General features: G+C 51.9%; 2 protein-coding genes across 7 annotated transcripts in view; both read left to right on the forward strand.

The window, feature by feature from the left end:
- Window positions 1–6,313, forward strand: part of LOC111160157 (R3H domain containing 2) — a 159,989-nt gene extending 153,676 nt beyond the window's left edge. For 4 of the 6 annotated variants that reach the window (XM_022523033.1, XM_022523036.1, XM_022523035.1 and 1 more), the window contains 5 exons: window positions 2,124–2,293; window positions 2,905–3,052; window positions 3,993–4,090; window positions 4,429–4,513; window positions 5,287–5,627. In XM_022523033.1, coding sequence (XP_022378741.1) covers window positions 2,124–2,293; window positions 2,905–3,052; window positions 3,993–4,090; window positions 4,429–4,513; window positions 5,287–5,627 — 842 coding nt within the window. Of the gene's footprint in view, window positions 1–2,123; window positions 2,294–2,904; window positions 3,053–3,992; window positions 4,091–4,428; window positions 4,514–5,286 lie in introns of all 6 variants that reach the window. The other 2 variants (XM_022523032.1, XM_022523034.1) reach the window with 1 other exon arrangement.
- A 2,206-nt stretch (window positions 6,314–8,519) lies between these two features.
- Window positions 8,520–15,637, forward strand: LOC111160159 (SH3 and cysteine rich domain 3). The gene is given in 13 exon segments (XM_022523038.1): window positions 8,520–8,660; window positions 9,388–9,454; window positions 9,734–9,895; window positions 9,897–10,002; window positions 10,645–10,742; window positions 10,955–11,027; window positions 11,933–12,030; window positions 13,622–13,688; window positions 13,873–13,922; window positions 14,223–14,308; window positions 14,484–14,535; window positions 14,625–14,762; window positions 15,198–15,637. Coding segments are annotated over 12 exon segments (1,095 nt in total). The 5' UTR covers window positions 8,520–8,660; window position 9,388; the 3' UTR covers window positions 15,297–15,637.
- The last annotated feature ends 4,558 nt before the right edge of the window (window positions 15,638–20,195 follow it).

The following is a 20,195-nucleotide window of genomic DNA, read 5'->3' on the forward strand; positions in this document are numbered from 1 at the left end:
GGCCAGCGGGGGAGGGCTCAGTGTGAGGAGGACCAAGGCTGGGACTGAAACCCTAGCTTTGGTTTTGTCGGGATCAGAGAAAATAATATTAAGACTTTGTTCTCTTTCCCCCTCCCCTTGAGCCCTCTAATAGCTCCTTATGGCTACATGTTGGTATTAGAAAGAGCTTCCACCACCTTGCTTATGCCTATACCCTACACGCTCACATGTTCCCCCCACCCTTTCTTGGCCTGAGGCACTAGGCTCAGATTATGAGCTGCCTTCTAGAAAGCTGTAGATTTGATTATTTTTGCGTTGGCCCCCTCAGGTAGCAATGAGGTGTTTGAATAAGGTCAATTGCAATTTTGTTGGTAGAGGATGTTGGAGCAGGTGGGGCTCTTTGGATGGGGAAAGAAAATGCCCAGAGCAACTATAGTAAGGGGGGGAGTTGTTAAATGTATGACACTCCACAACTATTCGATTTTCTGGTGGCCCTTCTACAAGCCATGCTGATGAATACCCTGTCCCCTGTGGCAGAGGATGGGGAGAGGCGAGCCTGTCGCTCTGAGTATTTGTGCTCTCTGATTAGATGAACCCAGAGGGTGGGGGCCACAAATTGACTGGAGAATAGGGCACGACAGATGCTGTGTCTCCTGAGCTGCTCTCTCAGGCCTCCCACCGCTTCTTTTCCTTCCCTTTGACCGATGCTACCTGAGAAAAGCAATCATGCTCACTTCTCAGCATGACTGGTGCCCAGGGCAGAGGCTGCAGCATTTTCCGTCCCAGGAAGCAGTGTAACGACGGCAGCAGTGGCAGCCTCAGAGCACTGAGCCATGACAGTGGTAGCACTGCGGCAGGTTTTCAGGCTACCACGGTCCCATTTCTCTCCTGCCACACACACATGGGCTTATCCTGTCCCTCATCAGAGATCTCACCTCAGAGGTCAAGAGCAGATGCTCTGGCTGGACAGTCCCTTGTGAGGAAGCAGAGCTCCTCCCCGTCCCTCCCAGCAGGGACTGTCATTCAGACTGCTTCTCCCTGGTCCCTTGCCTTGCTTTTCACCATGAAGATGATTCAGGACTTAAGGTTCTTTTACATTGAGCTCTTTGCTTCCCCCAGCCTGTGACAGGGTAAGGCTACCCATGGTTGTCTGTGCTAAAACCTCAGGATCACATCCAGTCATCTGAGCCTGTCACCGAAACCTTCAGAGAGTCTGACCCTCCCACTCAGTTGCCGCTGTCATAGCTCTAATTCAGAACATCATCTTTCTTTTTTCTGTGGCTTTCTAATCCGTCTTCCTGCCTCTGGTCCCTCCCTCCCTTCAGATGTTTTCCATCCAGCCACTTGAGTTAGCTCTATGGAGTTCTGTTCCCAACACCTACAGGATAAAGATCCTTACTAGAAAGTGCTTCAAACTCCGACACCAGCTGTTGACTTAACCTGTGACTCCCTGATAGATTGTCCATCCCGTAGGGCAAGGACACTTTTGTTTGTTGTACTCCCGAGTACCTAGCATAGGAACTGGCACATAGTAAATGTTCAGTAAATGTTGAATAAATGAATGAATATATCTCATCTCCTACTTCCCCTACACAATCCCTATGCCTCAGCACCTTGAATTATTTGTCATTTCCCAAACATGACATAGAGTTTCATGCCATTCCCACTTTAAGCAGTTCTTGGCCTGGCTTAGGGTAGCTGTGTGCACTCATCTTCTCCAGAGCAACCAGAGATCACTGACCTATCTGCAGCCATTACCAGAAAAGCCTACACATGCCTGCAGCCCTGGCCCAAGCCCCAGGCTGGGACCTGTACCTTGCCCAGACATTTAAGCAATCTGACCTGGGCATTTGGTAATACCCAACTTTGACAGAATGAAGTAGTTTTCTGCCAAGCATACCAAAGTGCCCCTCACCAGGTGAAGGCCATGGGACCCATGTCTCTTTCACTTACACTATTCACTGGTTTGGTGAGAGGGGAGTCAGACACTAAATCAGCAACTATCTCAGATTCCTGACAAGACACAGTTTAAGTGACCCTGAGGCGAGTGGGTAGATTGCTTATTGGCTTTCACACTCAGGGTTAGTCGGAAGGTCAAAATACAGTTTGAATTGACAACTAATTCCTTTCTTCCTGCGACTCAGGAGTGTCACCTTCTGGACCAGGCGTGGTGGTCATGCAGCTGAATGTCCCTAATGGACCCCAGCCTCCCCAGAACCCATCCATGGTCCAGTGGAGTCACTGTAAATATTACAGCATGGACCAGCGTGGGCAGAAACCTGGAGACCTATACAATCCTGAGAGTAACCCCCAGGTGAGTCCTGCAGCCCAGCATTGTCTTGGCAAGGAGGAGACCAGATTCTTCTCGGAGAATAATCTTTGCCATTGAGTGAGCAGCCTCTTCTACTTGCGTTTCCCTGGGTACTCTTCGGGGGGAATCATAAGAATAGAGGAGAGCATCTGCTTGCAAGGAACCTAAGCTCTAAGGAACACATACTTAAAACACTGTGTCAAAAAATGGATATTAAAATAATACAGATCGGGGCTCCAGCGTGACTCAGTCCATTAAGTATCCAACTCTTGATTTTGGCTCAGGTCATGATCTCAGGATCGTGGGGCTCTGAGTTCAGCAGGGAGTCTACTTGAGATTCTGTACTTCTCTCCCTCTCCTCCTCCCTCTGCTCCTCCCCACTCCACACTCACTCACTCTCCCTCTCTCTCTAAAATAAATATTTTAACAAAATACATTAATTATTAATACACATTAATTAGGGACTGTGGGGGCTGTTGGAAGGAGCAGTCTGACTTTGACAAAGCTCTGCAAGAGAAGTTTTCTGAGTGAGATGAATTTTAAGCCAAGCCGTAGGAATGTCCAGAGGGTCATATTTGCTGTATGTATGATATGTGTGCCTCTCTGTCCCACAGGCCAGCACTCAAATGAGCAACAGCCCCGTCACATCTCCTACCCAGTCTCCAGCACCCTCTCCTGTCACCAGTCTCAGCAATGTCTGCACAGGACTCAGTCCCCTTCCTATCCTCACACAGTTCCCCCGGCCTGGGGGTCCAGCACAGGGTAAGGGGTTAGAATAGGGCTGGCTGCTGCCCTTCACAGCCCATTCCCAAGTGGGAAGACCTAGGTGGTAGTGTGTTACTTAAGCTTGGAACCAGACCTCAGTTTCCTAATCTGTAAAATGGGATTGATCCAAATAAGATGGAAATAATTTTATCTGTTCCTGTCTTGGCTGTTGCAGCAGTATAGTGAAAACCAGATGAGAATGTGGTTTAAAAACTTCAGAGTGCTCTGAAATCTAGCATTTATCAACAATAAAGTAACATTTATGGTGCTTACTATGTACAAAGCATGACTGTAAGTGCTTTGCGTGTCTTGTATTCACTCAGCCTTCAACACTGATGAATAGAAAAGGTACCCAAGCTCTCATTTCCGGTAACAGAGCCAGGATTTGAACCTAGGCGGTTTGGCTCCAAGCCTGTGTTCTTATCCACTCACTGTATTGCCACTCAACAGGAGTCAGACACTTGAGCCCTGGATTTGGGGTAGGAGGATCTATATAAGAAATTCGGGGCACCGGGCTGGCTCAGGCGGTAGAGCATATGACTCTTGATCTCAGGGTTGTGAGCTCAAGCTCCACGTTGGGCATAGAGATTACTTTTTTTAAAAAAGGGGAAGGGAGGAGGGAGGAAGAAAGGAAGGAAAGAAGGAAAGACATTCATAAGGGTCTGTAGGTTTCCCCTAGGGTCTTTTGTCTGCAGTGGACAGAGCCCTTCTTCAAGGGTGAGGGAACTTAAAAGCCTCATTTGCCTGAGATACAGCTGACAGCCGTGGGGTTTAGGAAGAGAGACAACTCTTCAGTCAGTCACCTGGGCACTCCTATCATAGAAAAAGTAGGAAAAGTATGCATTGTTGTCATCGATCTCCAAAGCCCCCTGAAGTCTCATGAAAGTTGTATCATGAAGTTCTAACTTCCAGAAAACCATCTGTCCTTCCTCCCTAGGTGATGGGCGCTACTCCCTCCTGGGCCAGCCATTGCAGTACAATCTGTCTCTCTGCCCTCCCTTGCTCCATGGCCAGTCAGCTTACACGGTACACCAGGTAAGGGTGTCCACCATCAAACCCCTCTTCTCATCCAGGCCCCTATCTCTGAGCCGTCCCCCTCAACCAGTGGCATGGACCCAGGCGATAGATAGCACATTGAGAGTGAATAAAGTGGGAAGGAACTTACCCCTCTCCCATACTCATTCTTCCCACCTGACCCCAGTGCCAAGGGGGAAGGACTCTGTTTCTCAGTGGCCACTCTGGCTGGTCTGCCTGCCTGGTTGGGCAAGATCCTCAGGGTTGGGTGCTGCTCCTTAATCTTTCAGACAGACATTAGGATGCAAGGCAGTCAATGTTGTTTACCTGGGGTAAGAGTTATCTTTGAAATGTTGAAGGGACAGAGTGGATTGAAGCATGGAAACCGGAGCAAAAGACAAGCACTCAAATCTGCCTCCACTGACCTGGGGACAGCAGATGTCGGTGAGTGACAAAATGCTGAATCCGCAAGTGAAGGTGCTCATCCCTCCAGCCTGTATTACTAGCCTAGGATGAGTGAGAAAAGCCAGTTTAGGGTGTGGAGTAGAAATAGGACCCTTTTGTACTCAAGAGCAAGGAGAAACTGGAGAATTAAAGTGTCTCAGTACTTATCAGGCCATTTCAGGTCTTGGGAAAGGTGATGGTAAAAACTGAGTATAATACAATGGCTGGGGGTGCTGAGCCTATTAACAGGAGAGTCTTGTGGGAGTGGTCCTGACGCCAGTCTAGGATGTCTGCCTTGGTAGTTCTCCTAGTCCTTTAGCAGAAGCTCGACAAGAGAATGTGGGGGAGTAAACCCCTGCAGGCCTTCCCCACTAGGCATACAAGATCTCTCAGGTTACCCCTATTTGGAGGGGTTTGCTAAACAAGGAAAGGCAGGGAAATGGACTTCCCTAGATGATAAGGAAGAGGGATCTCTGGGAAGGGGATGACTGTGGGATATATTTCAGATTGGGCTACTGACTTGGCACAAGAAATGAGGTGTAGGTCTCCAGACCTGAAGAAATCTGGGATTCTGATCCCCAGTTTCTTCTTGATCTAAGAGAAGAAAAGTTTTCTTTGTTTCTCCTAGATGGTGGGGTGTTACACTGATTTGGGGAAGATGGGTGAGGCCAGGCTCTTGAGGACGCTGTCAATAGACTTGATTCGGCTGCAGAATTCTCTGCAGGGACCTCACTAGTCCTCTCATAACCATGTCCTTTCTCCTCCCCTTTCAGTCCTGGGCCGGGTGCTGGAGGTGACAGATCTCCCTGAGGGCATCACTCGGACCGAAGCGGACAAACTCTTCACTCAGCTTGCCATGTCTGGCGCCAAGATCCAGTGGCTCAAGGATGCTCAGGGGCTGCCTGGCGGGGGTGGGGGGGACAACGGTGGGACTGCTGAGAACGGCCGTCATGCAGACCTCGCTGCCTTGTACACCATCGTGGCTGTGTTTCCCAGCCCCCTGGCTGCCCAGAATGCCTCCCTTCGCCTCAACAACTCTGTGAGTCGCTTCAAACTTCGAGTGGCCAAAAAGAACTATGACCTGAGGATCCTGGAGCGAGCCAGTTCCCAATAAACGGAGGAGGGGAAGGCACCAGCGCAGTGGGGGGATGGGGGAGGGGGCCGAGGGATCCCGACAGACCACGGACAGAGGCAGAAAGGAAGGTGACAGACACTGAACTGGAGCCTAAGACAGTGGGGATGAAGATGGAACAGACACACTGGCACTGGACTCCTTCTCGCTCCCCTGCCATGGGTCCCCTCTTTTTCCCTGGTTGGCCCCCCCTTGCTTCCCTCTCCTTCCTATCCTCTTCTGCCATTTTTTAATCTCTTCTCCCACCATGAAATTAATTTTTTTCATATTTTTTTGGTCAGGTAGATTTGGGAGGGTCCCACACTCCCCTATTCGATCTTCTTACCATCCCAAGCTCCCTTTTCATTTCTGGTCTTTATGAATATATTTATATGGACAGAATTAAGAAAAGCAAAATTGATTTCCCCTTCCTCTCACTTCCCCCATCTTGTCTCCCCAAACCCCAAAGAGTTAAAACTTGGGCCTCCCCCCACCTCCCAGAACACTTGTATATTGTTTGTTTGAGGTTTGTGCCACAGTAACAGACAGTATTTAATTGCACATACAGATGTTTGCTGGGTATATTCACTGTAAATTTTATTTAATCTGATTTTTTGTTTGTTTGGGGGGTTACTTGGGGGGAGGTTGATTTTGTTTTTAAATATAAAAAAAAAAAATCTGTCACTGGACGTCAGTCCCTGTTTCTCTGTTGCTGCCCTGATGTGGGTGGGGGTTGGAGGTCCTGGGTAGGTACAGTCCCACAGCTATTAGAGGGATCCCATATAGGTTGGGATGGCTTTCCCTAGCTGGCCTATGCACACATACCTTCCTAACAGTATTCCCTCATCCCATTCTCCTCCTTGCCCATAATATTTGGAGAGATGGCTGGGTCTCCAGTGGGACCTTTGTTCTGGGCTCCCCCCACTCTTTCAATAAGTGTGGTTTCATCAAGCACATCAGTTCTCAACTCCAGACCTCTGAGTCCTTATTAGTAAAATAAGAGACTTGGACTAATTAGCTTACCTCTGAGGTTCCTTCACTATGTTAATTCTGTGATACTCATGTCGGGTCCTCATGGCTGTCTGGGGAGGGGTGAGTGAGGTCCAAAACTGGGTTGTGATGGTGGCCTCATACATGTCCAGAATCTGATCTTTTGGAAACTCTTCAGGGCTGGAGGACTTGGGCCTTTCTTTCTTTCTTTTTTTTTTTTTTTTAAAGATTTTATTTATTTATTTGACAGACAGAGATCACAAGTAGTCAGAGAGGCAGGCAGAGAGGAGGAAGCAGGCTCCCCGAGGAGTAGAGAGCCTGATGCGGGGCTCGATCCCAGGACCCTGGGATCAGGACCTGAGCCGAAGGCAGAGGCTTTAACCCACTGAGCCACCCAGGTGCCCCTTGGGCCTTTCTTTAAAACGAAAGCCATTGTGTTCTGCATGGCAGGACAGAAGTAGATGTTTCTTAGGATAAAAGCTCCATCAATTGAACTTGCAATGCCAAGATGCTGTATTATCCAGGCACACTCAGCAGTCCCTGTCCTGTGCAACTGAAGAAAGGTGAAAAGCAGACATTCCCCACTCTGCATGGATCGAGCTTTTCCTCTCTCTGCCCTCTTGTTGCACAGCCTGTCAGACCGGAGCCATTAGGAGCCATCCAGCAACCCCTATTCAATCTCACCCACCCCTTAAGGAAAAAGAGCAGTGACAGAAATGACAAAGCACATTACCCTGGAAATCTCTTGGGTCTGGGTAGCAGTATCTCTAGCCAGGCTCCTCTGAGGCTTGTCTGACCCAACCTCCAATGTAATCCTTTACTTCTTACAGATACAAGGGATAAAGCAGCACTACATGACTACATCCAAATGGCTGTCCTCTGAGATGGGAGTATCTTCTCTTTCAGCCATGTCACAGCCCAGAGTAGAAGGCTGCATCCCTGCGAGATAAGAATGCCAGATACCTCACTGACCCATAAGTTCATATACCGGGGCATCAGATGAGGGAGACGGAGTCAGGGAATCAGAATGATTACAGAAGTGTGGGGCATAGCTGTCTTACCTCAAAAGTTTTCAGTCCTCGCGGGGAGGCAGACATTACTTAGAGAAGAAAAAACCCCTCTGTGTGGTAACTGCCTTCTGTCCAATGGGAATGATACCATCTCTACCTAACCATCACTGCACTCCCCCAGAGCCTCTCAGAAATCCCAGCCTGGAGTTTTTTCAGTAGCTCTTAGATTTCTCTTCACCCTGAGGACAAGATTTTAGAATGGGGGATGGGAGGATGTTCCTGGGCACACTGGAGGGAATAAAGCAGTGCTATGCATGTTCTTCACTCCCTTTCAGGATGGCAGCGAGGTACCCTTCCAGCTACCCATGGATAAGGATGCAATCTAGTCTGGCTGATAGGAAACTTCGGAGAATTGAAATTCTCCTTTCTTCACCAGTTCCTGGCCCTTTGCTTCCTAAAGGTTTGAAGTAGAGTTAGATCAGTGTTTGTGGGTATGAAAACACATGGCCACAGGAAGACAGTGGCTGAAAAATCAAAAGCTAGTTCCTAAAGTAGGTCCAGGGAAGGTAGAATTGGAGAGGTGTTTGGACCTTGGGGAACACTGTGTACAATTTGATCTATACCTTCTGTCATCCAAAATCACCTAAATGAGTATGTGGCATAAACACTGTCCCTTCTTGAATTTAGCCAGAACTGACCTGTACACCATAGATAAAAAACCAGGGCATAGCAGCTCTGGGGGATGGGAGGAGTTAGGGTCCAGCCCAGCCCAGACCTCCCCGTGTCCAATTTCTCTGTGTCAGCTGTGTCACTCAGCTGTCCACTTTCCTCCAGCCCTGTCATTTCAGCTCTGACACCAAGGCGAGAGACTGGGAGGTCTACAAATAACGTCTGGGTAGCCGGTGTGAGTACAGAGGGTATTGGGGGGGCTTAGCCCCCAAGGAAGAGGACCAGTCCTCCCCCAGCACCACCATCAAGACCCCAGGGGCTCCCTCTTCCCTCCACAGACTGTGGACTGACTTAGGGAATCCCAAACGTAAGTTGCCTCTTCATCCTCTGTCCATTGCCAGAACTGCTCCCCGCAACTTCCCCAATCTGTAGCCTATTCAGTGTCTTCAGTTTGGCCTGTGAGTAGTTAGGGTTTTAGGAGTGAAAGTATGACTCCAGGACAAGAGCGAGGATTGGAGGGTGGGGTGGGGGTGGGGTCAAGGGAATGGAGTAGTAAGGGAAGGAAAGGCTCATATTACTCTGAAAACTTAAAATAGCTGAGGACTGAAGCAGGCTGGGAACTAGGCCCTGGGCCCCTGAGCCTCAAGAAAGGGGTAGGGGTGAACAAATGTCCCCAGCCCATCCCTCCAAGCATGCTTCTGGACACACACATTAAACCTCTTCAAGAAAGGGAATCTGGAAGGGTGTATGTCACCTCTCCCTTGCCCACAGATTCCCAGGAGAAACAAACTAGGCAAATCCCTAAACCATGCAGCTTTGAGCACTGTATTGGGGCTGGAAACTCAGGTTGCCCCTCAGGGTGGGGAAGGTTTGGTATCAGTTAGAGGAACCAGTTGGGAAGTTCTTTAGTCTGTTGCGCTTTTCTCTGGACCTCCATGGAATCTTTCTGTCCATAAGCCTGTGAAAGGATTTCTGTTTAACCAAATTTCTCCCAAAGTCCACTCAAGGACCACCCTGCAATGAGGGACAGGAATTAGGACAGGAAGAGTGGCAGTCAGGGATTAGATTTAATAGTGGGGTCCAACCTCTTGCAGGATGACAGAAAAGGAGGTGCTGGAGTCCCCTAAGCCCTCCTTGCCAGGAGAGACTCGGCAAAGTGGGGTGAGTCTGGGCCTGGGACCCCCGGGTGTGGGGAGCTGGGGAGCTGGGAAGCCACCACAGTCCTTGAAGAATGCTTGAATTGATCTCACTTGAATGTGACTCCTCCGTCATCAGAATGCTAGCCAGCACCTGCAGCCCCCAATACTCCTAATCCTGGGGGGTGCCCCTTGCCCACACTAGAAAAATGTTTAGTTAGCTTCAGCCTTTCCTGCTCTAGAGAGCATGACAGTTCTTTTAATTTTGGGTTTCCTCCCCTCCCTCATCCTCTTCCTCCCTCAGCTACAGCGGCTGAAGCAGTTATTCAGGAAGGAGTCTCCGGGAACAAAGGAAATGGAGCTTCCCCCAGAGCCCCAGGCCAATGGGGAGGCAGTGGGAGCTGGTGGGGGGCCCATCTATTACATCTATGAGGAAGAAGAGGAAGAAGAGGAGGAGGAGGAGGAGCCCCCCCCCAGAACCTCCTAAGCTTGTCAATGACAAGCCTCACAAATTCAAAGATCATTTCTTCAAGAAGCCCAAGTTCTGTGATGTCTGTGCCCGGATGATTGTGCGTGAGTCACGAAGGTTAAGTGGAGAGAGTGTGATGTTGAAGGCAGGAGGTGGGGGAACAGGCTCAGGAGAGGAGCATTTGTATGGCAGACAGGCTGTGGCAAGAGGTGGCTTTAAGAAAACACTATCAGAGGGGCGCCTGGGGGCTCCGTGGGTTAAAGTTCTGCCTTCGGCTAGTCATGGTCTCAGGGTCCGGGAGAATCAAGTCCGGAGTCAGGCTTTCTACTCAGCAGGGAGTCTGCTTCTCACTCTCTCTCTCCCTCTGTGATCTCTAGCTCTCAAATAAATAAATAAAATCTTAAAAAGAAAACACTATTGGAGGAGCGCTTGTGGGGGGCTCAGTTGGTTAAGCATCCAACTCGATTTCAGCTCAGGTCTTGATCTCAGAGTCTTGAATCCGAGCCCCATATGGGGCACCATGCTCAGCAGGGAGTCAGCTTGTCCTTCTCCCTCTGCTCCTCCCCCACTTGTGGGCACTCACTCTCTCTCAAATAAATAATCTTCAAAAAATAAAAACAACACTATTAGAAACTGATAGTGTTGGGTCCTAAAAAGAAAAGGGACCTGAGAGCTAGAGTAGCAGCACTGCTACAAAGGGAAGGGGAGATCAAGAACCTCACCCAAATGTTCTTCCCTCTCCCAAGTCAACAACAAATTTGGGCTTCGCTGTAAGAACTGCAAAACTAACATCCATGAGCACTGTCAGTCCTACGTGGAGATGCAGAGATGTTTCGGCAAGATCGTGAGTAGGCTCTGGGGAGTGAGGAAGTAGAAAGGAGAGAATGCATAGCCAAGCTCCCCTCTTCCAGTCCCTCCCAAGTCATCACATCCATTTCCCTGCTTTTTCCTTCTCAACCCGTTTCTTACTCTAAGAAGGGATTGCACTCATGGGAGAGATGGGGTTCTGGGCCATACCTTGCTGTCTCTAATGCTTTCTCCCATCCCATCCTACAGCCCCCTGGTTTCCATCGGGCCTATAGCTCCCCACTCTACAGCAACCAGCAGTACGCTTGTGTCAAAGATCTCTGTAAGTGCTCCATATGGGACCCGAGGGCAAGGGCAAGCTAGACATGGCTCCAGCACCACTTCTAGATTTGGAAACCAAATTCTGAAACAGAAAGATTCTGTTTCCCATGGTTTTTCTCTCTACCTAATATTTTAGCCAACTTGAATACAGAGTCAATATTCCTGTTTTATAGCTGAGGGAGATAAGATTTAGTGAGGGCTCCACACAGCTAGCAAGAGACAGAGAGCCAAGACTGAAACTTTCATCTGCCTCGCTTCAAAATCTGGGCTCTTCATATGTAAAACTATTTCTAAGCAAGAACAAGGATTCTTGACTGTCCTCATCCTTGATACAGAGTAATACCAGTCTCAGGGCTAGACCAAGAGCTGTGGGCATCCTGGGCAGATTCATAATTTGGTACCCCTTACAAACAAATCCATTGACAATTTACTCAACATTTATTTGGAGGAGTGGCTGAACTTTATGAGGAGCATGGGTGGGAAAAAGAAGAACACACTGGTGGCAGCCCCCAGCTTGCACATGCCACTCAATGGGACAAAAGCCAACAGTTAAAGGACCACTCTCCTTAGAAGGAGAATAGTGACTGTGAGCATTCCCCAACTCCCAAACAACTTAGTAGCACAGCTGTCTTTCCAACAAGTGCTCTGCCTGGAAGGAGTGCTGGTAAGTATTTTTCTCCATCACATGACATTTCCAGTGATGTTTTTAGAGCTCTTTATAGATTGATGACTTAGATATGCCCAGCTGACCCTACCCTAATTCTACACACACACACACACACACACACACACACACGTATCCATCTACTCCATCCCACCTCTCCCTTATTTAGAAGGTTTCTGTTTCCTCCAGGTCTTTCTCTGCTTCCACAGTAATGGCTTCTTTCTTCTTCCCATTCCCACTAGCTGCTGCCAATCACAATGATCCTGTGTTTGAAACCCTGCGCACTGGGGTGATCATGGCAAACAAGGAACGGAAGAAAGGCCAGGCAGATAAGAAAAATGTGAGCACCATATTTTCCTCCTGAGGTCCCTCTGAGAGATTCCCTGGAGCAGCAGGTCCTCTCTCCTCTCTGGAAAGCTGACAGAAGCCAAGGATTCTCTTCCCCTAAAGTGGAACATAACCCAACAGACAATTTTTGCATATAATATCAGAGGGCCTCAGGTTGAGAACTCCTGCCATAGCATGTACTTTCTCCAGAAACTCCCTTCTGAAATTGTCAGATTAAGCACCATAATCCACTGAAGCCTAGGTCTCAGAACCCCGGCATTGCTGAAAAGAGGCAAGAGCCATACTTTTGGATTTGGGGAAGCAAACTTATCATGCCAAGTAATTAGAATTCTAGAGCCATGAAGGGACCATGAAGATCCATGAAGGGTCCATGAATATCATCTTGTCTGACTCACTTATCTTACAGACAAGGAAACTGAGGCACCAGACTAGCAGCCAAAAGTAACTTCATTTCCTTTTGTATTAGGGTTACTAGATTGGTAATGCCATAGACTTGCATTCAGTTTGGCAAAGAATTTGTTAGCATATCGTTACAGCTTTCTGGACAACCGGGAGGGACTGATGTGGATAACAGGTAGATAGGGCCCTAAAATTGGATGAATGACTGTGCCCAAAGGATTCAGGTCCTTTAGGGAGTGTCTAGCTAGACGGAGATTTCTGATACCTTATAACATGATTTGGTCCTCGGTCCTCACCTATGGAGATTTTTCTCACTGACACAAATGAAAATATAAATGGTATTATCCCTGAAGTTTGTGGGAAACCTAGGAGGGAAAACCTATACACAAAATAGTATATTTAAATATCTTACAGACTAGAAGAAAAGCCCAAAACCAGTCATTTGAAATTTTGTAAGGAAAAATGTATATGCCTGTTCTTGGATCAAAAAAATCAACTGCACAAAAACAGAACTAGGGATTGGCCTCAGAGTAGTTGATATGGAGGTTGGGTGCAAATTAGAGATTTTTGTAGAATGAACTATGATTTACAAAGCCCTAGCAGTGTGACTTGACTGCTTCCAGAAAGGCAAGCACACTCAGGTTCTATTCTCTTAAGGGAATTATAAAAACTGTGCTGCTCATTTTTTTTTTTCTTACACACTAGAGTATTTTTAAGAACGGACATAGTGAAAATTCTGGAAACAGCATCATGGGGGAGGGGGTGATTTGAAGGGACTAATTAGGGAAGAAAAGACAGAAGAGACTTATCAGCTATCCTCAGATCTTCAAGGGGACTATGTTTGTTCTATATTGCTCCAGAGGCCAAATCAGGACCATTACTAAAAGTTACAGGGAGACCGAATAGGTTTAATTTATGGAATTACCCTCAGATGGCATGGGCTTACTTTGTAAGGTCGTGAGCTCTTGTCATTAGCTACATTCAAGCACAATGTGGATGGTCCACCTACCAAGATGTTTTACAGGAAGCTCAGGCATTAGGCTGGTGGTTGAACTAGGTGTTTCCTCCAAGGGTTCTTCCAACCCTGAGATCCCATTATTCTGTAGTTGGCTGGCCTGGCTGGAGAGCCAGGGCAAGCGTGGGTTCCCAAGAGAGCATCTTCCTAACTCTGGTACCCCCTCCAGCCTCTAGCAGCCATGATGGAAGAAGAGCCAGAGTCTGCCAGACCAGAGGAAGGCAAAACCCAGGATGGTGAGTGTTACCTACCTCCATCCCTAGAGATGGAGTAGGGTCAGGGGCTTGGCTGTGATACAGGATGGAAGGCCAAAGGGCATGCCTGGTTTGGAGATCAAAGAGGCTCTGCAACAGAAGAGTGAAAGAATGAGGGGCTACCCTCCAGTAGCTAGAGACAACTTATTGGTGTTTCCCATCCCAGGAAACCCTGAAGGGAATAAGAAGGCTGAAAAGAAGACACCTGATGACAAAGTGAGACTCCTTTTCCCTGCAGGGACCCCAGTCCTCTCCCCAACCCAGGTTTGACACCACTCATGGCCTCAGCAGAAGTTCACACATACTCCGTGGGTCCCCATCACCCTTAACCTGCCTTCTCCATCACCTCACACACACGCATGCGTGCATGCATGCACGCAACAGAATACTCATAGTTCAGGGACCTGGAAGAGAGTTGTAATGTAGTGTGTCTGGAGAATTCCCCTGCCCTGGACTCCTGCCCCTCAGTGTGGGACAGAGGAGCCCAGAGACTCATCACTTCCTTTCACCCCCCAGCACAAGCAGCCTGGCTTCCAGCAGTCTCATTACTTTGTGGCTCTTTATCGGTTCAAAGCCCTGGAGAAGGACGATCTGGATTTCCCGTGAGAGGCCGTAGGACTGGGATGGGCATGCACCGGGAGTGGAGGGGGAGAGCCTAGCTCCCAATGGGAAAGGAAAGCGGGGGCACTCAGGGCTTGGAGCCTGTTGGGGCTGGACCCAGGCCAGATAGGTAAGTAAGCCCCCTACATCTCAGAGGCCTCTCCCTTCCTCTCGCAGGCCTGGAGAGAAGATCACAGTCATTGATGACTCCAATGAGGAGTGGTGGCGGGTAAGAGAAATGGCTGAGGCTAGGGTGGGACATCGCTTGACTTTAGAATCTGAGACTGAGAGACTGACTCGCCCTACCATCTCCTCTAGGGGAAAATAGGGGAGAAGGTTGGATTTTTCCCTCCAAACTTCATCATTCGGGTCCGGTCTGGAGAGCGTGTGCACCGCGTGACCAGATCCTTCGTGGGAAACCGCGAAATTGGGCAGATCACTCTCAAGAAGGACCAGGTAGGGGCTCCTGGGTGGCACAGTGGGTTCAGCAACCGCCTCTAGCTTTCTGCTCAGGTCGTGATCTCAGGGTGGGAAGATTGAGCCCTGTGTGGACTCTGCTTAGGGTGGAGTCACCTGAGATTCTTTCTCTCTCTCCCTCTGCCCCTCCTGCTCGTGCTCTTTCTCTAAAATAAATAAATAAAATCTTTTAAAAATATAAAATAAATATAGATAGATGATAGGTAGGTAGGTAGGTAGGTAGAACTGACCAGGTAGCTCTGGTGCCCCAATCCAACCCCAGACCCCAAGGTTCCTCGGCAAACCATACTCCTTGCAGATCTTAAGCCATTAACGGGGCTAGGATAGGCCTCCATAAATCCGGGCTCCCCTGCTCTCCTCTTCCACCTTTTCCTTGGATCACTCTCCTCTCTAAACCTTTAATCCTTCGTTCAGATCGTGGTCCAGAAAGGAGATGAAGCCGGCGGCTACGTCAAGGTCTACACCGGCCGCAAGGTGGGGCTGTTTCCCACCGACTTCCTGGAGGAGATTTAGGCGTGCCGGCGCCTGCGGACGGGATATACCCAGGCCCCATTCTGGGCAGGCCCAGTGGAGGTTGGGGAGGAAAGGGGCGAAAGCAACTATGCTGGATGGGGGAGGGGAGGGAAAGCCCGCCGGAGCTAGACGGGGCTTCGGGTTAGGGACTGGTTCCTGCCCCCCTCCCCCGGCCTCGGCCTTTGGATACCTGGCGGGCAGAGCCGCCTCACCTGCAACTCCTCAGGCCCAGCCCTTGAGAGCTGGAAGAAGAAGAACGCGTCTCCACCAGGAGGCGCCCCGGGGGTGTGGGAGGAGAACGGTCGAACGCTGCGACTGTATTAAAGTTTTGAAAAAAGTTAGAAAAGTTTGTTCTTTAACTGGGGGCCGAGTCGAGGGCATAGGAAGCCGTGGAGAATCCTCCCCAGCTGTGTCAGCTCACTACCATCGGCTAACCGGACATCCACCTGGGCCGAGTCCGGTGGGAGATGGGGAGGCAGGTGCGTCCGCCAGGCGAGGCCTCTGTTGTCATTGAAGAAAGGGGAGCCTGACTGGAGTCACGCCCCCCCCACCCCCCCCCCACCGCGGCGGCTAGAAGGACCTGGCACCAGGGTATTTCCCCTAGCTCTTGGCGATTTAGCCGCGGGCAGACCCCTTGCGTTTCAGAACCTGGCTCAGTGCCGAGCTAGGCCGCCAGGGGGCGATGCAAGATCTCCGTTGGAGAGCGAGGGACGGGGCGGGAGAAGGCGGGGTGGGGGGGGGGGGCGGAAGGAGAGAACCTGAGACACCGTGCCGGAGACCCTGGGCCTGGGAGGGGGTGGGGTGCGTGCCGTCTCCATGGCAACACTTCCTCAAGTCCTCTGGGAACCGAGAGAGCGAGGCCGGGGGGGCCTAACCCCTCCCGCGCGGCCCCCGCCCAGCCCTTTGCGACAGGTACCGAGTGAGAGGGCGCCGGGCAGACAGCAAACCGGCTCACGCGGAGACCCCCCCTGCGGCGCGCCGTATGCAAATATTATTGTTTGCATATGCAAATATGCAAATGTGCCGGCCCCGGTCAGGGTGGCAGGTGGCGGGGAGCGGGAAGGTGTGGGGAAGGGAGCTGAAGGATACGAGGAGTTTGGGGACCTGGGAGCGGACCAGTGAGAGGCAGCCTGGGGTGGTCCCTGGAGTAGGGCTGGCCGAGGGTCTGGAGCTTGATGGCGGATGGGGGAGGGTCAGCCCCGGCAGTCAGGAGATCCTCTTCTGCCCGTTGTCTGCCAGGCCTGAGGTTGGCACCGCCTAGCAAGGTTGGCAGCGGGAGCCCGGGCACCATCTGCTGCTGGCAGGGGGAGGGCAGAGGCTCAGCTGGGCTGGAGAAGAGAAGGGCCCGGGACGGACGCGCACCCCTTCCTTCCAGAAGGCTGAGGTGTGGAGGGGGTAGGGAAGCACACAGGAAAACTCTAAGCGGAACCTGGTTCGGTTTCCTGTTCCCTTTGCCCTTGACTGTCTTGCCGGACGCCTGGGGCCGGCGGCAGGGTCATAGAGGAAAACTCAGGCAGCCCCCCTGTAATCACGCTTGGGCTGGAATAGGAGCAGATCACAAGCAGCCCCCCTCCACCACCACACACAAATACAGCCTTTTGCCCCCATCCCTCCTCGGGATCCGCCTACCAAGAAAGGCGTGGTGGGGGTGGGGGGTCGGAGGCCCAGTGCGGGGATGCTAGGACTCCGGTCGCATCTCTTCATCAAGAGATCCGAGGGACTCAAAACTGAGATCCTCGAGAGGGGCCCCCCCACAATGCAGAAGCAAAACCAATTTACTGGCTCATTGGGTGGTGATGCTGGTGTGGGGGTGCCGAGAAGCAGAGAGAGCTGCTGTTCTCCCCGCTCTACACTCGGGGGGCACCCCCCTTCCCCGCCTCGCGGAGCCGGCAGCTGTCCCTAATTAGAGCGGCGGTTTAATTGGATTTATCAGCAGTTAATAGGAAATTAAGCAAAGGGCCCGAGAGAGGGAGGGCGGGAGGAGCGGGGAGGCCGGCTGCGCGGAGCTCAGAGGACGGGGGCTTGGGGTGCCAGGGGTGAGGACACCGGCCCAGTATCGCGATTGAGCCCCATGATCAACGCCCTCCCCCCAACACTTGCCCACTGGTTGAGCCCAGGCCTGCCACTGGAGAGCAGGACTCATGAAGGAGGCAGGAGCGACAGCGACCCTGTGTGAGCCCCCAACGCCCCTCACTCCCACAAACGGCCGCCTAGGTGATGGATGATATTGCCACAGGCAGCAAAGGTCATAAGTCTGGGCCAAGGAATGGACTGAATTGAAAACAGACTGGAGGAGGGGCCAGGTTACCCTGGTCCAGGACACAACCCACACCCTACCCCTCTGCAGTACCCACTCCGCTCTTAGCGAAGAACGTACTGCCTTACAAGTGGGGAGATTGGGCAGCACGGGGTAATGACGGGAAACACAGAGTGATCGTCCCTTCCACATCTCCCTCCCAGCTGTGTGGGTAATCCTGGCAGTCCCTATACAGCCACCAATGTCCCTCGGTGGCTCCCTAACCCTCCCCAAGTGCTGGGGTTGGGACCAGCTGGCTTGGCTGCTATCTGAGAGGCCCAAGGTCTGTACCACCCACCCTGGGCGCCAAGGAAGGAAGCTAGCAGGCTGTCAAGCAGGGTAGCAGGGTCCACAGCCCCAGGCACCTCCTGTCACTACTACCTCATTATGTGGGTAGGCTAATAAGGCCTGTTTCTAGGACCCCAGCAACCTCTGCCACACTCTACCACGGGAGGGCATAGACAGCAGTTCCTGTGTGGGTGTGAACCTCTGAATGTGTAGGGGTTGGTGGGGGTCCCTCTGTGTCCCTGGAGATTATGGGTGTCTGTGCCGCTGGTGTGTGTGCCTGTGCCCCAAGTGTGTGAGGTGTGTATATCAGCACAAGATGTGAGTGTAAGTTGGTATGTGTGACCCTGGTGTGTGTCTGTGCCCTTAAGTATGTATTGGTCGGACTTGTCCCCATTCTCTATCCCCCCCAACCTCTATAATTTTTGTCTGGCTTAGCCCCTGAGTGTCTAGGTGTGCATACGTGCTTTGGCGTGTCTATGTGTGCGATCTTCACACTTGGGTGTGCCCCGAGTGTGGGCATTTCCACGTGTCTCTGCCTGCAGGACTGCCTATGTATCAGGAAGAGCCACCCCTGTGAGTGTGTGTTGCTCTGGCGTCTCTGCCTGCAGGTGTATGTATCTCCGTGACAGTGCGGGGGCGTGTGCCTGGGTGTGAGCCGCGCGACAGCGTGTATTCGAATGACAGTGTGACGCACACGCGCACTCGTGTGTGTGTGTGTGTGTGTGTGTGTGTGTGTGTGCTTGCCCGCGCGGGAGCGCCTGGGTGAGTCTCCCGCACCCGCCCCTTCCTCTCCCTATTTCTATTCCTCTCTCCTCTCTGGGAGGGCTTGGCTCCGCCGTCCGCATCATCTCCATCCATTATTGAAGAAACAGCCGCGTCCGCTCCAATCACATCAACACCCCCCCGCCCCCCTCCATTCCGTTCGCCCCACAGCCCCTCTGGGTGCTGGGAAGGGGGGAGCCGTGGCACAGCAGGGGCGCCGGGCAGGAGCGGGCTCATGAACCCGGTGCCCCGAGCCGGGCGAGGCACCGGGACTCCGGGGTCCCTGGCGGAGAGCGCTTTGCATAAACAGATGGCGCGGGCGTCTTTGTCTCGCTCGTTCGCTCGCCGCGCGGCTCCCAGCTCCACGGCTGTCTGGCTGATGCAATCATGATCATCTCTCAGAGCCTCGGGACCCGGCGCCCTTAATAGCTGCAAAGGGGGTCAGAGGCTCCGGGGCTCCCGAGCAGATGCTGGGCACCATGTCTTCCCTCCCGGGCGCCCCCTCCCTGCCCCACAGCTGCAGAGGGAAGACGGAGTCCACACCGAGGTGACGGGCATGTGGAGGTGACCGGGAAGTAGACCCCGGGCAGTGCCCTGAGGTGTCTCCAGGCTGTCTCGTTGGACTGCTGCAGCCCCCCCAGGGGCAGCAAGCTGGAGAATAGGAATAGAATGGGGGATGGGAGGGGGGGGGAGAAAGAGATAAAGACAGAGACAGGCATTTGTAAAGAGAGACACAGAGGGTAGAGAGATGTAGACGGAAGGAGAGACAAACAGAGAGAGACACAGAAACAGATACAGAGGGGCAAAGCCTGATAGAGCTGCAGAGGGAGAGACAGACAGACACAGCCAGAATGATAAGGCACAGAGAGACACAGACATACACAGAGACACAGAGAGACAGAGGTAGACAGAAAGGGCTGGAAGAAGAAAGAAGCAGAAAGAAGGGCAGCCAGAGACTGGGGCAGTCGGGGCAGAGGGCAGTGGGCAGTCTTAGGGCAGAGACCCAGCCCAGGGCATCTGGAGCCCACCAGCTCCGAGAGAGGAACCTGCCTGAACCTCTGGTTCCTCCCACAGCTGACGAGGTGGGAGATCCCTCGTGCCCTCTCCTTTCTTGCCCCCCCCCCGCCCCACCTCAAACCAGAAGAGGGGAAGCTGCGGGACCCAGTGCCTTGGCGGTGGGAGTGGCAGGAGAGGCAGGCGGGACTTGGACCGACGCTCCAGGCACAGACTTAACCTGCCCCAAACTGTGGGGCGCAGAGCCTGCAGGACCCGACAGGGGGCGCCCGAGGCATCTCCCCTAAGAGCTTGGGCGCCCGCGCGAAGATTAGTGTCGTGGTGCGATTTGGCGTTTGGAATCTAGTCCCCACGGGACCCCGCACGCCCCAGGCCACCCCTAATCCTCAGCAAATGACTTCTGCCGTCCCTCACGCGGCTTGGTCGGGTGGCCTTAGTCTTTCTGATGGGAGAGTGCGCGAGGGTGGGGAGAGATGGGATCCGGAACTCACGGAGGTCTGCGTCCCAGATCAGCCCCAGAGATCACGATCCAGAGATGG

The sequence above is a fragment of the Enhydra lutris genome, unplaced genomic scaffold, assembly GCF_002288905.1.
Source record: "Enhydra lutris kenyoni isolate GAN:26980312 unplaced genomic scaffold, ASM228890v2 scaffoldscaffold74, whole genome shotgun sequence".
Taxonomy (NCBI): Eukaryota; Metazoa; Chordata; class Mammalia; order Carnivora; family Mustelidae; genus Enhydra; species Enhydra lutris.